Source organism: Ochotona curzoniae, unplaced genomic scaffold (assembly GCF_017591425.1).
Source record: "Ochotona curzoniae isolate NIBS_2020 unplaced genomic scaffold, NIBS_Ocur_1.0 scaffold_2476, whole genome shotgun sequence".
In the NCBI taxonomy this organism is placed as follows: Eukaryota; Metazoa; Chordata; class Mammalia; order Lagomorpha; family Ochotonidae; genus Ochotona; species Ochotona curzoniae.
The window spans coordinates 19,763,713-19,780,582 of record NW_024467095.1 but is presented as its reverse complement, the minus strand read 5'-3'; the positions used below and the strand labels follow the sequence as shown (position 1 = coordinate 19,780,582).

At 49.4% G+C, this 16,870-nt stretch overlaps 1 protein-coding gene across 6 annotated transcripts in view; it reads right to left on the bottom strand.

The window, feature by feature from the left end:
* Positions 1 to 16,870, bottom strand: part of PRKAG2 (protein kinase AMP-activated non-catalytic subunit gamma 2) — a 215,863-nt gene that overhangs the window by 41,277 nt on the left and 157,716 nt on the right. For 5 of the 6 annotated variants that reach the window (XM_041002353.1, XM_041002351.1, XM_041002352.1 and 2 more), the window contains one exon: positions 10,534 to 10,603. In XM_041002353.1, the coding sequence (XP_040858287.1) occupies positions 10,534 to 10,603 (70 nt within the window). Of the gene's footprint in view, positions 1 to 10,533; positions 10,686 to 16,870 lie in introns of those variants that run through there. The other variant, XM_041002356.1, reaches the window with a different exon arrangement.

The window sequence follows — 16,870 nt, the reverse complement described above, 5'->3', positions numbered from 1 at the left end:
CACATGCACTCCGCAATCAGACCATGGAACCTGTACTTTTCTTCTTGGTTGGGTTCTGAGTCCAGCAATTCAGTTGGGGGGATTCTCATAGAAGCTTCATCTAAGGTGATCCTGACCTGATTCTTATGTGTGCTTGCCAATACAGGGTCTGGCACAGTCCGTCAGCCAAATCAGCTTATGCACAAACTGGTGGTTGCGGTTGCTGCGTCAGCTCTGTCTCTAGCCCTTTCTTTTACACAAACCAATGGGCGTTGCAGCTCAGCCTGATCCTGTCCACCACACACTCGGCCTTCACGTACACAGTGGGAACTGCAGCCTAGCCGGAGCCTAGTCCAGTCTGTCCCACATTCTATTCAGCTCTCATACATGTCAATGGGCATTGATGGCTAGTTCAACCCAACTAGCTCCACTATCCAGCCCACACGCATGCTGGTGGGTGCCACTCTCTGTCTAGTCATGCCTGCCCCAGACTTGGTTCTCATACTCACCGGTGGGAGTGGCAACCCAAGAGGGAGGTGCCCACTGTCTCCCTACTGGGCCCACTCCACTCCAGGATCTTGCACTCTCCAGGTGGATCTGCATGTGAGCAGGGGTGCAGTTTCCGCCCCCTTGGGGTGTCCCCTTTCAGGGACCTTCCGCTCTGAACCCACTGTTGTGGGTTTGCATGGAGGCTTTAGGAATCAGGGGGACCTGCACTCCTCAGCCTCCCTGGCAGCTGTGACAGACAGGGCCACAGCGCCAATCCTGTAATCTTGCCATGGTAGTTCTGGCGCCCTGTTCCCTTGCTGAAGGAAACATCAACTGGCCTACCACTCTGAAAATTCTATGGATTTCAGCAGCTGTATGGCTGGAAATGGGGGACAAAGGATGAAGACACTTCATCATATTAACCCCCTTGGGCCTGAATTTCCTTTTTTTTTTCAAAGATTCATTTATTATTTTTATTGGAAAGGCATGATTTACAGGGAGAAGGATAGACAAGAGAAAGCTCCTCCACCTGCTGGTTCACTCCCCAACTAGCCACAACGGCTAGAGCTGAGTACTGATATTAAGCCAGAAACCAGGAGCTTTTTCTGGGTCTCCCACACGGGTAAAGGGTTCCAAGGCCATCCTCTACTACTTTCCCAGACCACAAGCAGGGAGATGGATGGGAAATGGAGCAGCTGGGACACAAACTGGTGCCCATATTGATTCCTGGTACGTGTAAGTCAAGGCTACCATGCCGGGCCCAGGCCTAGATTTCTTAACATCACATTTCTTACAGGGTGTTTCTGGGCATTGGGGACAAACAAGCTTAAACATCTGGCTAAAGACACAGCAGACGCATCCATGCCTGTGGGAAAGACAGACACAGATAGCCATAATGGAGATTTCTAGAAGAATTCACTTCAACTTTCAGCTTTCTGCTTGGTGCCTATGTGTCCTTACAAGGTTCAGCACCACGGCTGCCATCTCAGAAAATAGTTATCTAACCTGCACACAGCCAACTCACACAGGAAGACAGCTTGTCGGAGGTCTCACAGCCATTAAGTAGAAGAAATAGGATCCCAATGGGACTCTCATAGTTAGCATGACACAACGCACAGGTGATTTTAAAAAAGCGGGGGGCTCCATGTGCACCTGCTTCCAAGCTAGAGAACGCAATATGAAAGGTGTGAGAGAAGCAGGGAATGTAGATAAATGCGCTGGGATGTGCACGTGTGCACTCTTGAGGGCCTGATGGAGCAATTAAACATTCCATTTGAAAGAAAACATGCTACCTGACCTGTAAAACCATGTTTACTATTGGCAGTTTGCTGCTTTATATACATACATATATATATATATATTTTTTTTTTAAAGCAAATTACCAAGTATAGCATAAAGTAGAGTGAATCAGCTAATATAACAGACGCTTCAACGAGCTTCAGTGAGGTAGCACGCAAAACAGAGTAAAATTTAGTCAGAATGCTCCCGTATTATTCCTCTGCCCTTAGAGATAAGCCAAGGTTTTCCCTAACATTAGGGCAAATGTACCCACTGCCACAGAAGGCAGATGAACTTTCCGTCAGACACTGGATCACTGTCAGCCTGATATCCCATTCAACTGCTTGCTGTCGCCCTGGAGCCGTTACCGGATGTAATGCAATCTGACTTCATGATTGAGTGGAGAAGGCTTTCACGCCTCCGCTAGGTACACTGCAGGCATCTTCACGCCATGCTTTTCTGCTCGCTCTTTCTCTTTGGTTGGTAACCATTAGCATGCCAGGTGGATTTCTGCTCATTGTGATAATGGCTTCAATATAAACGCCTGGTTTCCTTACAAGAACTAAGCTTAACCACCAGAAGTGTGCCAAGCCTATGTGCCAGAACCCAAGTTAGAGCTCCCAAATGCACACGCTCGCTGTGTAACACATACTGCCTCCAACAGCGCCTTATTCCTCCTCATATCCTGAATACAGGGAGCGCGTTAATTTTGCCATCTCTATTCTCCACACCTACAGTATGTAAGTTAATATCAAAGGCAGACAAGTAAACACCCTTCTAACAGCACAGGCAACTGTGAGGGATTCTGAGGGCCTTGTCAAGGCCTGTCTGGGGTTCTCCTCCCCAGGGAGTGACATTTAACCTGAAGCTTGAAGAGAATCAGCAGGTGCTCACGAGGAGCAGCCTGTGTGAAGTCCAGGAGAACTGTGGCAGCAAGGCTGCTTGAGGAACTCAAGAAGCTCAGATTGGGAGGAGGGGAGGGGACTGTGGCACAGCAAGGGTAAGCTGCCACATGCCAGCATCCCTGGAAGGGACGGCTGGAGCTCTGACTGCTCTGCTTCTCATCCAGCTTCCTGTTAATGTGCTTGGGAAGGCAGCAGATGATCCGGGCTTACCACTCATGTGGGAAACCAGGATGGAGTTCTTGCCTCCTGACTTAATCCTGGTCCAACCCTGGCTGATGTGGCCACTTGGGAAGTGAATCAGCAGGCAGACGATCTCCCTCTACCACCCCCTTTCTCTCTTTTCTCTCTGGTAACTCTACCTTTCAGATACATAAATCTATAAAGGGAAAGATTCGCTGGAGGAAAGGCGATAGGAGAAAACGGGTACAAGACAATGCTGAAGAACAAGAGACACCAAGGCTAGAGAGGATGTGGGCAGCCAGAAGTCCCTGAGGGCTCACAAGCATGCAGTGACACGATGAGATGTTTAAAAAATGCCTGGGGAGGGGGAGGGGCGGTACAGCAGGTGCTGGGAGAGATGAGGCTCCTGGAGTAGTTTAAGACAGAGATGTGACAGCTTGGCCATGAGTGACCGTGACCAGCAGACACAGGAACTGACCTCAAGAGGATGTGGGCAAGTCAGAGAATGAGACATGAGGCTTGTTAACTACACAGCGGTGGTGCTGCTCACAGGCTCAGGGATGCTGAAGTGGGGGTGGAGTACACAGAGGTGGCTCACAGGTTCAGGTCGGTGAGAAAGGCCAGACGGTGGTTGTGGGGGGAGAAGATTAGAACAGAGAAATCATGAAATGACTCTGAGATATCAGCCAGCACCTCAGCAGTCTAGGAGAGGCCTGGCTGTAGCACTGGCACTACCGCGAATGGTAATGACGTCATGGAATGGACATGGCAGGCAGCATGCATCCGGGAGTTGAAGCCGTGGAAGTGAATGAGGTTATCCAGGGGAGAGAACTCCCTGGGACAGAGCCTGGAGGGAGCCCAGCATTTCCCGCTCCAGAGGGAAGGGTATTTGTGTTGTGTGTGACTTACACCAGACCTGTTTAAAATAAAACTAAAGGAAAAGGAAGAAGACGAGCACCACTAGGAAATCAACAGATAGACGCATCTGAGGATACCAGCCGTGCTGTGACACAGAAATAAAACTGGCTTTGGAAAGGGAAGAGAGGGTGTCACTACTGACCAGCGCCACAGGAAGAGAGGCCCTGGCGGATATCGACTGGTCTCTGTGAAAGGGAGCCACTAGGAACCCTCCAGGAGCTAAGGGGCTGTGGTTATGGACAACGGATGGACAACGGATAGACAAAAGATGAAGGATGGAAAGAGGCTTTTCTGAATGGAAGAGGATTTCACTTGGTTATGCATATTGGTTCAAGGCCCTGCCTGAGAGAGACCACACTGGGCAGGAGGCCTGGCTCCCCTTCCAAGGCATATCCCGAGTTAATTAGCCCCCAACTTTCTTAATTTCCTCTTCTACTAAGTAGGGATGATAAAGATACTTACCTTTCAGGGTTGTCTTGTGGATTAGGCAAATGTAAGAATTACGACAGAGCCTCAGTACTCTTGATGCAAGTAAGCTATGTTAAAGTTGGGTGAACTCCAGACACTTTAGGATACCAACAGCTTTCTTTTTCCTTTACAGTCACAGGTAAAACTTCAAGTGGCAGTGGCTGGACCACCAGTCTACAGCTGCGGTCAGCTGCCAGGCAGTTGTGCAGGGGGCTCAGACTACCTCCCAACACATTTGCTGAAGCACCAGGAGTCTTTGAGGGGGTAAGTCCTAGAGATGACTACAGGCACCATCACGGCCCCAGCGGCTCCACTTGGCTCTACTTGTGGCGACTGGGAAGAAGTCCCACCCACCAGTCTCTAAGACATCTACTCCATCTTCTCAAGTCAAGGACACCATCAGATCTTTTTTCTCTGACTTCAGGAATGCTAGAACAGACATCCAGGAATTTATGAAAGAGGGCAATATGTTAAATATAGGGCTACCTAGAGAGAAATGTTTTTCTGTTTTATTTGAGAGGTGGGGATGGGTGGACAGCTTCCTTCCACTACTCCATTCCTCAAATGAGGGCCAACAATAGGGCAGGGGTAGGCTAGGCTGGGCTAGGCGGAAGTCAGCAGCGCCTGCAGGAGTGACAAGGAACCCTGGCTGCCTGCCCTCCTTCCCAAGGGCACATCAGCGGGAAGCTGGGACTATGAGCTGAGCTGGGACTCAAGGCAGACAGGCGTTCTGAGCAGCGTCTTAACTGCTGTTATCATATGCCCACTCGAGAGAGGGGTACCACTGATACAAAATGACAGCTGCTCCCACAATCAATGAACGGATCTTTTCTAATAGCGCCACATTAACTCCGTTGGAAAATGTAGAGTTTGCTGATAAAAGATGATTCTCACGGCCTTCTGGGCCCGTAAGTAATGATCGACACGCAACCATGCTGTGATCCCAAGCCCGTCACTTCAGTCTCTTTGCCACCAGAGGTCAGCACCCCGTGTGTTCCACAGTTATTAAGCCTCGGGAGATGATGCTCCTAGGGCTCAGCGGCAAGGGCCAAGGCTCTAGGCTGGCACGGGCACCGAGCAGGTGCTTCTCCTGAAGTGGGAGCGCTTTCTCTGGCCTGTGTTCCTCATCTCCCTCTCCAGCGTCTGCAGACGGTTTATTCATCACACAGCACCCCAACTGTCCTTCCCCTACGAAACTGTAATGCTGCAGATAAATTATGTATTTATTCATGTACTGTGGCCCTGTGCAGGGACACAAATCACGGCCACTGCTAAGTTTTTTGGTTTTTGCCCCTCCGCGGGAAGCCATATTACTGCTTAGCTCATCTCCACCAGTGGAACCTGAACGAGCTGCATTTGAACATCCGTTTTTGTCCCCTGTTTTTGCACAGAGTGGGTCTAGATTACTTTTGGGAGTCCTGTTTTCAAGCTAGCAGTCAAATTAGAAGATAGCTAAGTGCTAGTCTCCTGCTCTGGGGAGAAAAACCATTACAAGAATAACAAACACAGCCCCAAGTGAGAGCGGTTAGTTAGCCAGGGAAACGGTGTCTTCATCACCAAGCTGGGCCTCAACGCCGAGAGTCATCACTGAGAACGAAATTATTTTATTTATTTGAAAGGTAAAATTACATAGAGGGAAAGACAAAGAGAGATCTTCCACTGCTGGTTCATTCCCCAAACGGCTATAATGGCTAGATTGGGACAGACCAAAGCCAGGAGCCAGGAACTGCATCTCGGTCTCCTATAAGGGTGGCAGGGGCCCAACCCCTTGGGATATCATCTGCTGCCTTCCCAGGGGCATTCTGCAACTGGGATATCTGGGACTTGAACCAGCCCTCACATGGGATGCTGGTGGTGGCTTGACCTGATGTGCCACAACACCAGCCTCCCCCTCCCTATTTCTTAGCTATTTGGATCACTGTAGACTGGACCGACCAGTCTCGCTGGGCCAACTGAGCTTGGAAGTTGAGTCCTGGAGAAGGACTCTCCTCTGGAAGCCAGCCTGCAGACACCTGCAGTCAGGAGAAAGGGCTCCTATAGGGTGAATGGGGTGGGGTCAAGTCAGTGGCAGATAACGTGGAGAGGGGAGGACAGCTGAGCCAGCCTTGGCTGGGAGGCGGGTGAAACCAGCACAGCCAGCTCCAGACACAGGACTTCATGGAAGAAGCCTATGGCCGCTGCGACAGCAGGAGGGGAGCCGGGAGAGAACAGAGGGGGCTCAGTGGGGCTGTGGCGTTCACGCGCCAGCACCTGAGTCTGAGGGGGACTGATCACGCATAGCACCATCGGCTATTATTCACGGATTGTACTGCGGTTCCTGCACGGCACTTCCTGACTAGTCTCAGCCAGTGAGTTCAAGACAGATGATTCTGATAAACACAGAGAAAAGTCGTGACCAACATAGCAAATAAAAAAGATAAACAGCAAACACGCCAAGCCAGTGGCCCAGTCTCGGTGCCATTCTCGTCCATCTTTGTCTACTGAATTGTTTCCTCTTCCCAGAGTCCCCACTAAGTAACAACTGAGGGCAAGTGACGGTGGATCCTGAAGCTCTGTTTGACACCTACTGTGTGTCGGCCCTGACAGCAGGTGCTGGGAACACTGCCTGAATCGCAAGGTGGAGAGGAGGCCTTCAGGGCAAGGCCTCAAAGGGGAGGTGAGACTTGGGTTGTGTCTGGAAGCGCAGGGAGAGGGGCTGTTGCAGAGGCCGCAGCCCACGAGGACAGACGCTGTGAGGGTGCACGGAGCAGGGCCTGGCAAGCCAGCCGTTTGGGAAATGACGTTTCTCTAGCTCCCCAGATTGTGCATGGCTTCCTTCCTTCCACAGGGTACATCAAGCAGTTAGTCCACAGAACAAGCCTCCACCACACGCCGAGGCTAGACGCTTACAATCCGACCCTTGGCAAACCAGCTTGTGCCTTACAGAGGGTTTGTGGGCCCATAGCACAGACACCCCCTAGGGCTCAGAAGACAAGGCAAAACCTCAGGATCTATCCCAGGCCTAGAGGATTGAGGTCTGCCTTCCAAGATTTATTTTATTTTTATTTGAAAGGCAGAGTTAGAAACAGAGAGACACGGAGAGATCTTCCATCTGCTGGTTCACTCCCCACGCGGATACAATGGCCAGAGTTGAACTGATCCAAATCTAGGAACTAGGAGCCTCTTCTGGGTTCCCCAGGTGGACTCAGGATCCCAATACTTTGGGCCGTCCTCAACTGCTTTCCTAGGCCACAGCAGGGAGCTGGAAAGCAAGTATAACAGCTAGGACACAAACCCGCACCCATATGGGTTGCAGATAATGGACGCAGAAGGAAGCTTAATTTACTACACCACGGTGCTGGTGTAGTTATAAAAAGAGTTCTGGTAGGTCTGGCGCAGTAGCCTACCGGCTAAAGTCCTCACCTGGTATGTGCTGGGATCCCATATGGGCGCCAGTTCTAATCCCAGCAGCTCTGCTTTTCATCCAGTTCCCTGCTTGTGGCCTTGGAAAGCAGTTGAGGACAGCCTGAAGCCTTGGGATTGTGCACCCGCATAGGGAGACCCGGAAGAGGCTCCAGGCTCTTGGCTTCAGATCAGATCTGGTTGTTGCGGCTATTTGGAGAATGAATCATTAGACGGAAGATCTTCCTTTCTGTCTCTCCTTCTCTCTGTATATCTGACTTTACAATAAAAATGAGCAAATATTAAAAAAAAAAAAAGAGTTCTGGCAATTCTTGCACACGAAAGGGAGGCTGACTGAGAGAAGCCTGCACATGCTCTGTATACAGTTGGGCAGGCGATGAAGACGAGGCCAAGACACCCAGGCTCCCATTACAAGCGTGCTGGTTGGAAGATGGGTCAGCAGAAATGGGTGAGAGCTCGTGTCAGGCCCCAAGCATAGGTGACTGAAAGCTCATGTCAGACCCCAGCACCGATGGCCCAGTCCTTTCCTTCCACCCTCTTTACCAGCACCTCCACATTGTTCTGAACGACTACATATCCATTATAATTTATTGGGAAGTAGTAAAGTACTGGGTAATGAAAAATGCACTAATTCTGTGTTCCTACATATAACAAGAGCGTCTCGGTGTAAGTTATGCCTCCAGACATCAATGCACGAATTAAGACGTTCACTGGGCAAGATGGAAGTCTGGAGAGGCAGCAAGGATCTACTGCACAGCTGTCCATAACACAGGTTATAGCTTCATCAGTTCACAGGATAGCCAAACATGCAGTGTCTTCCTGGTGGGGTTCTCCCTCTCCCCTCAAACAGATGGAAGATCACACGTGATATTCAGCTTTTTCGGTATTTGAGGAGAACAAGCCATTTCAAGTTCACAAGCTACAGCGCAGCATGCTGGAGTGGCACGCCAACACTGTTCCTTCCTTCACCTAACAGCTTCCGTGTAATTGTTCAACATTCTGCCTCTTTCAGAACCCAGAGAAGTTTGACAGGGTTACCTGGGGGATTCAAGCAATGACAGCAATGGGTTCAAAACCTGGGAGAAGGGGAACGCCCTCTCTCCCATGCTCAGGCTTAACACGTTGCGTTCTTTACGCTGGCTGAAACAATGTGAGCGCAACAAAGGTGTGCTCCGAAAACTGCCAACAGAATTCAGTGAACAAATCTCAAGGGAAAAAAAAGACGAAAAGCTACCCAAACCTGTGCTGGGAACAATCTCTGATGTGTTAATAAAAGTTTTTAAAAGTCCATGAGTTTGGCACAATAGCTAATGGCACTTAGCAGTGTAAGGATAACATTTATAAAGTACTCCTACGGACTTGCCATGTACTAAAGGCAAGTGTCCTGATAGGAGCACTGATTTTATAACGGAGGAAACAAAGGCACAGAGAGGTTAAGTAATTCGTCTGCGGTCACACAGCTAACAGCTAAATCATGGGAGATGAGGTATGTACCCAGGCCTGCATCTTTAACCATACCCTTGTTTCTCTCTGGTCTCCTCTTGCCTTCCTATCTTAATAGCACCTGAAATGTCATAGATTCTCACCGTTACTTTGTCAGGGACAAAACCAAGCACAGTGAAAAACATGCCTACGATCTAGACTCTGCAGATTCAAAGTCTTCCCAGAAAACTCCCAGTGGACGGTGGCCAAAGCTTGGCCTGTGGGACCAAGACACCGAGCAACAGTCAGGTGCATTCAAACGAAGACGCTGGCTTATTTTTAGGCAGAAGGAACTGCGAATGCGGTCCAAACTCTGAAATGTGTCATGTTATAAATATGGATGAAGACTTCGATGACAATTTCTATGGACACATTTCTCTCCTGGCTAGTGTGTCTGTGAGATGCTGCAGCGAGCCTAAGGTAGCAGGCAAAGGCCTACTGCCTCCCGGTTAGCATGCTCACGCTGGCGGCGCATGCCTCCTTAAGTAACTGTGAACACTGCGAGTCAAGTCAAGTTGGTGCAGGGAACAGCACCCCCATGGCACCCTCTTTGTTTCAGTAGCTTTATATGGGGACCCAAAATGTCACCGCACAAATCATGGAAATCCAGAGCGAGAAGGCCGTTTTACATTTTTCAGATGGGGAAGCCTCTGGTATAAAGTTCTTGCTCGACTTCGAGCTCATCATATTCCATTTTAAAATATTCATTTGGCGAAGGAACAGGCTCACCCCCTCCAAATGTTTGTAGCTTCAACATAAGACACCCCCCCCGGGGGGTGAAAGCTCATCATGCCATCTTAAAATATTAATTCTGCCAGGAACAAACTCGTCTCCCTTCAGATTTTAACAGCCTCTAAGTAAGACCCAGGCTATTTGCCTGTAAGAAGGTACAAGATGGAAATAGGGCAGGGATAAGAAAACCCGAGGAAGGAGGCGAGGCGACCAGAGCCATGGGGAGGGTCGCCAGAACTCACCAGCCAATTCAGGCAGCCGCCCCGGGCTTTCCCTATTGAACTTTCCCCATTAGAACAGAAGACACACCCTACTGCTGGTATTTTAACGAAGGGCACCAGTTCGCTCCTTCAAGGCACGGGCTGTAAATCAGGATTTGGGGGGCTCCCGCGAGGGGGTTCTGGTGACATGCGGGAGCAATCAGGACTGCACTGACACCTTGCTCTAATTCGAATCGGGTGTAAGGACAAAAGGGCGGCCCCTCGGTGCCGAGCCGGCAGCCCGGGGGCCCCTCTGGAGGCACGGCTGGTGTGCTCGCATCCGCAAGGCAACAGCGTGCCGTGCAAGCCCGGGTCTCGCCGGCGCCCACGCGCCCACCGCCGGCCGCGGGTGTTCCCTCAGGACGCCGGGAGTGGCCGCTCGGGCTCCCGGGGTCTCTCCTCCACGCGGGGTACCCTCGCCGCCAAGAGGGCGCACTCACCTTCTTCCTCGAACTCCAATTTCTCCAGCATGCCGGCTTCCGCGGGTCCCGGGGCCGCCGCCAGCGCCGCCTGAGGGGGAGGAGGAGGAGGACAGCGATCAGCATGAGGCGCGGCGCTCGTCCCCGGCCGGCGGGCTCGCGGCCGGCCGAGCGCTCCGGGCCTCGCGCCGCCGCGCCGCCGGGAGGAGGGGCCTGGCGGCCGGACGCAGGCGGCGCGGCCCACCGCCCGAGGCCGCCGTCGTCGCCGCCGTCGCCGCAGGTGGAAGGCGCCGGCCCTCCGCCAGTGGAACGCTCCGCTTCCCGCGGCCCTCTCTCCCCCGCGCGCCGGCGCCTGTGGTACGGCCCGCCGAGGAGGAAGCGTGGGAAGGGGAGCCCGGGAGAGCGGCCCGGGGCGCCCCCCGCCGGCCGCTGCCGAGCTACCCTGAGGAGAGGCCGCCTTCGCCTCCTCAGCCCCGCACACCCCGCTCACCTAACCCCCGCACCCGCTTAGCGCGTCCGGGTAGGCTCCACCTGCGCGCAGGTGTGGGCTCGGCCAGCACGGGGGTGGGGCTGCAGGACCCCGAGGGAGAGGAGACGGCCAGGCAGGCGCTCCTGCCCAGCGTTCCCTTTTCGTGTTTAAAGATTGGATTGCCTACTCCCCTTCCCTTAAAAAAGAAAAGAAGGGGGAAACACACACACACACACAAGCTGGTTCTATGGGTAACACGCATTCTAGATCGGCTTTGCTGCTATCACATTTTTCCATCTTTGAAACTCCCGACCGTTTTCTCTCTTCACCGGCCAGCTCTGTTCTCTTTGAGGGGAGCAGCTGCCAAAAGCTCACACAGTCTAAAATCTGGCCTCTCACCCTGGGTCTGGGTATCTGAGGCTGTCCTCCCGCCAGCTCAGGTTGGCAGACGGCAGGGCTGGCAGTCGCCAGCTGCCTGGAAGAGAGCACCCACGCCCTGCGGCTGCACCTACAGGTGCCTCTGGCAGGCTGCAGAAGGCCGCGTGGTGACACGAGCTCTTGGTTACACTGCAGGGAGCCCCTGGCCCCGTTCTTGAAGGGAACCCGGCCCTGTCGCCTCGTTTGAATACAGGAGTCTGCTTTGTTCTGTCTTTTTCTTTTGTCCGTGCAGAAGGCTTGGGTAAGAAAAAAGAAGGCAACATTAATACTCTAAGATGTTTCTTGGTTAAAAAAAAAAAAGTCTCCGGTTGATGTGTGGGCTGAAGAGGAAGAGGCCGAAGGGCTTCCTGCTATAACAAGGGTGTCTGTGCTTGCATTCCAGTCGCTGCGGTTAAGGCACAGAGAGCAAATCAGAGGCATGCAGATGGGGAAGGAACACAGCCCGCAAAAAACCTTCAGGACTTTGGCAAGATCGTAGGATATAATGTCAGCACGAGAATCAATCGCGTTTTTTTTATCTGCTAGAATGAACAACTGGAAGCGGATATGAAGACACTTATCATTTCCAGTCACTTAAGATTAATACTCAGAAGTAAACTGAAGAAATCCGTATGCTGAAAACGACAGACCGTGAAAGAAGAGCTAACTACACAGAGGCCTCCCTCGTTCATGAGCTGCCCGCCCTGGCTTTGACAAGACTTCCTCTCTCTGCCAAACTGATCTGGCTTAATGCAGTTCCTACCAAACCCACCTCCACCCCCCAAGAGTTTTAGAGACAAGTAAGTTTATGTTAAATTCCTGTGGCAAAACACAAGCTCTCTTGAGAAAGAAGAATGGAATGGGAGACATCACTGTGGACAGTATTACAGTCTACTGTAGGCATGGGGCGGCAGTAATCAGGAGCGGTATTGGCAGAGGAACAGACACTTTGATCAGCGGGCACACAGAGGCAGCCCAGGAGTGGACCAGGGAAGCATGCCACACACAGGCAACACTGCTTCTTGGAGGAAAGCGCTTTCATAGTGGTGATCAAAGCTTTGGTGCTGGAACAACTAACTAACTGGACCTCAAGACACGCAACAAAAACCACACCAATGGAAGCCTCACACTTCATGCAAAACTTGGCTCAAAAACATCAGGGGGTTCTTTGAAGTTTTTTAGGAAAACAATATGAGAAACCTACAGCCTACAGCCAGGCCAAAAAAAAAAAATGAAACCTGATGCCATGAAAGTTTCAAAAACAATGTGTGAATTGGGCTTTATTAAAATTAGGAACTTTTTCCTCTGTGAAATGCCCTGCTAAGAGAATGAAAACCTAGGTTTTAAGAGCAGAAGATAATATTTGCAAACCACACAGCCAAAAACTGCTAGTGTTTTGAATACAAAAAAAAAAAAAACCCTTAATCTCAACAGAAAGGAAAACAATTTAATTAGAACGTGAACAAAAGACAAGAAGAGACATTTCCATAAAAAAGATAATGGCGGATAAGCATATGAAAAGCTGTTCAACATCATTAACTATTAGGGAAATGTAAGTGAAAACCACAGTGAGATATCAGTGCACATCTATTTGAAGGGCTAATGTGGAAATAGTAAATAATAGTACAAATACTATTGACACAGAGAAATAGAATCACTTAACTACTGGTGGACGTGAAAAAATGGAATAATAATTTTTTACAGGTTTGTTTTTATTGGAATGGCAGATCATATTTACAGACAGAAGGAGAGACAGGGAAAGATTGTCCATCTGCTGGTTCACTCCCCAGACAGTCACAATGGCAAGTTGAGTCGATCCAAAGCCAGAAGCCAGAAGCCAGGAGCTTCTTCTGGGTTTCCCGTGTGGGTGCAGGGTCCCAAGGCTTTGGGCCATTCTCCACTCACTGCTTTCCTAGGCCATAAGCAGGGAACTGGATGGGGAGTGGAGCAGCTGGGACATGAACTGGAGCCCAAATGGGATCCTGGCAAAGGCAAGCCATCACTCTATATCCTAGAATCGTCATTTCTAAAAACAAGTGGGCATTTGACTTTGTGGTGCCCACACTGGAGTGCCTGGTTTCAGCTCCCAGCTTCCCATTCCAGCTTCCTGCTAATGCACACTCTGGGAGGCAGCAGTGAATGCTCAAGTTCCTGGGGCCCTGCCATCCACAGGGGAGACTCAAATCCAAGTCTTAGCTCCCAGCACTGGTTACAAGCCCAGCCCTGGCAATTATGGGGACTTGACGAGTGAACCAGAGGACAGGAGCCCAATCTATTTGCCTGTCAAATAAATAAATAAGTTGCAAAATTTCAAAAAAGAATCAGTTACTCATAGAACATAGTAGATCTCCAGGAAAGTATGCTGAATAACAAAACGCCAATTCCCAAAAGTCACATAGTATACTATACTCTGCCGTGATGAAATGATCAAGGCGGAGAACAGATTAGTGGGTGCCAGGAGTCAGGGTGGCATAGAGGGGCAGAGGTGCCTGTGGGTGCACCAGGGCAGCTAGAGGAATGATAGAGCTCACTAGGGCTGTGTCAATGTCAATATCTCACTGTGATGTCATAGTATATTTTCTGCCAAGGAGCCACGCCATACTGAATTAATCATGTAGAGAAAATGAAAATTTAAATATTTAAAAATCTTTGATTGGGACTGGCACAGTGAGGTAGCACGTTACTCCTCTGCCAGCGTGCTAGCATATCATGTGGATGCTGGTTCCAGTCCAGCTTCTCCACTGCTGATCCAGCTCCCTATTGATGGCCTGGGAAAGCAGCGGAGGATGGCTCAAGTCGTTGGGCCCATGCACCCATACAGGAGACCCAAAAGGTGCTCCTAGCTCCCAGCTTTGGATGCCCAGTTCTGGAAATTATGGCTGTTTGGGAGGGTGACCAGTGGTTGGAATACCTCTCTTTCTCAGTTTGCCCCTCTCTCTTTTTCTCTGTATCTGTAACTTTTTCAAGTAAAAATAAGTAATGAAATATTGTTTAAAAGTCTTTGATTATAACTCATATGCTTGTAAGTTACCCACTGAAAATACTCAGTTCAATGATTTTCAGTGTGGTCAGAGTTTTGTAAATGATCTAAGTTTATAGCATTTCCATCATCCCAAAGAAAAACTCCAAATTTAAAAACAAAAAGAGTATACCAGTATCTCTTATTTATTATCACTGGTTTTTTTTTTAAAGATGTATTTATTTTTATTACAAAGTCAGATACAGAGAGAGGAGAAGAGACAGGATGATCTTCCATCCGATGATTCACTCCCCAAGTGACCACAACGGCCAGTGCCACACCGATCCGAAGCCAGAAGCCAGGAACCTCCTCCAGGTCTCCCACGCAGATGCAGGGTCCCAACACTTTGGGCTGTCCTTGAGTGCTTTCCCAGGCCACAACCAGGGAGCTGGATGGGAAGTGGAGCAGTTGGGACGGGATTAGAACCAGCCCCCATATGGGATCCCAGCACGTTCAGGGTGAGGACTTTAGTGGCTAGGCCCTATTATAACTGTTTTTAAAATATACACTTATCTCAAAATAAAAAAAATTCAAAGATTTGGTGTTACATAAAGGAAGTGTTAATCATGAGTTTTAGAAGTGTGCATTTATCTCCTGTGGTAGTGTGAGTATAATTTTTAAAAGTCCCTAGTTGGAGTGTAGTTATGAGGAACCATCCGTGTCATCTCTAATCCTAATGGTTTTGTTTTGGGAAGGCAGAACTGGGCAGCAGGGTGAATGTGGTCCACAGACACAGTAAACGTACAATCATCACTACGGAGGATTACAGAGAATGAAAATGCGAGCAAATCTGTGCCATGTGCTACTTTTTTTTTTTTTTCTAAATAATCTTACTTAGTTGATTAGGGTACAAAGGGTCAAGAGCTATAGGAAAGTGGATAATACCATTGTTTCCACACCGATATCATCATTTTCCCCCTGTATCTGGGGTCAGGGAAGAAACAAAGGGAAAAGCCTCACCCAGCCTCCCACCCATCCCAGGTCCCCGATGTGAGGCACGCTCCGAGGGTCCTGCTCAAGCAAATTTGATAGTTCATCAGTTCTGAATTGCCGCCAATCTCGCTATTCCAATCACAATGAAATCTATTCAGATTTATTTTATTTTTATTAGAAAGTCAGATATACAGAGAGGAGGAGAGACAGACAGGAAGATCTTCCATCTGTTGGTTGACTCCCTAAGCAACTGCAATGGCCGAGCTATGTACTACTTTATCCAATGATGGATGTTACAGGAGTAGGCAGTAGTAAACACACACACACACCATGCTGGAGAGGTTAATCATTTGTACTGTGTAATATCTTGTGTCTTCTTTGTCAGATAGTCATAGAATCCTAGTAAAACAGAGCTGTTTTCTAAAGCATCATCCTAAGTCAATTGCAACAATTTGAAGGTTTCAAAGCTTTTGGTGGCATTTGGATAAATGTTCACAGAGTCCTAAGAGATGGTTTCCTTAGTACAAATAATTTGAAAAGGGTGATCACCAGGAGTCCTTAAAAAATCAGCTTTGTCCTTTTTTAAGAAAGATTTTTAAAAATTTTATTTGAAAGGCAGAGTTCCAGAAGGAAAGAGACATAAAGACTTTTCCATCCACTTTTCTCATCCAATTTTTCATTCCCCAAATGGCAGCAATGACTGGAAATGGATCACACTGAGCAAGCTGCCAGGTGTCCTATGAGGTTGCAGGGCCCAGGCACTTGGGCCGTCTTTCACTGCTCTCCCAGGTGCAGTAGCACGGAGCTGAATCAAAAGTGGAGCAGCTGGGATTCAAACCTTCCAACTGACACCCAGATGGAATTGCAGGTGGCTTTTAAGCTCTCATGCCATATTGGTAGCCCCCATTGTTCTTTCATGGTAATGCTGTGTTCGTTTCAACAGATTTATGCTGGTTGTGATTTTTAGCTATTTCAGACAGGTGGGGGGCAAGCCAGGATGGAGGCAGAGAGGGACTCAGGGAATGTTCCGCATGTAAAAGGAAGGGCTCTCCCAAGACCACTTCATCTCCCAAACTGTCACCATCAGCTGCACTTGATACAGCAAAGCCAGACAGTAATGCCAGCCTCCTGGTAACCCAGACCCATCTGCCCAGGAAGAAGTGACTATGCCTGCTGTGGCAGACGGGTACCAGGCTACCCCAGCGAGAACACCTTTCCACCTGTTTACCACCTCGGTTCCTGCATGCTCATCTGGTGGGAGGGAAGAGAAGGCCCTGAGCTTGGCTTTAATGAGAATTTCTGAAAATCAGGAAGCCATTAAAAAGTGAGTCTATGGTTGTTCAAAAACTGTTAAATTGTTAAGGTTTGTCTGCCATGATTAAACACAGATACAGCAAAGGTATTCTTTTGAATGGCTACTGGAAGGAAAAACTTCATCCTGCACACTGAATCGTAAAATGACTGCCAAAAGTACTCCTTTATGAACTGAAGTTGGACATGAGTTTTCTCTGTCTTAAAAA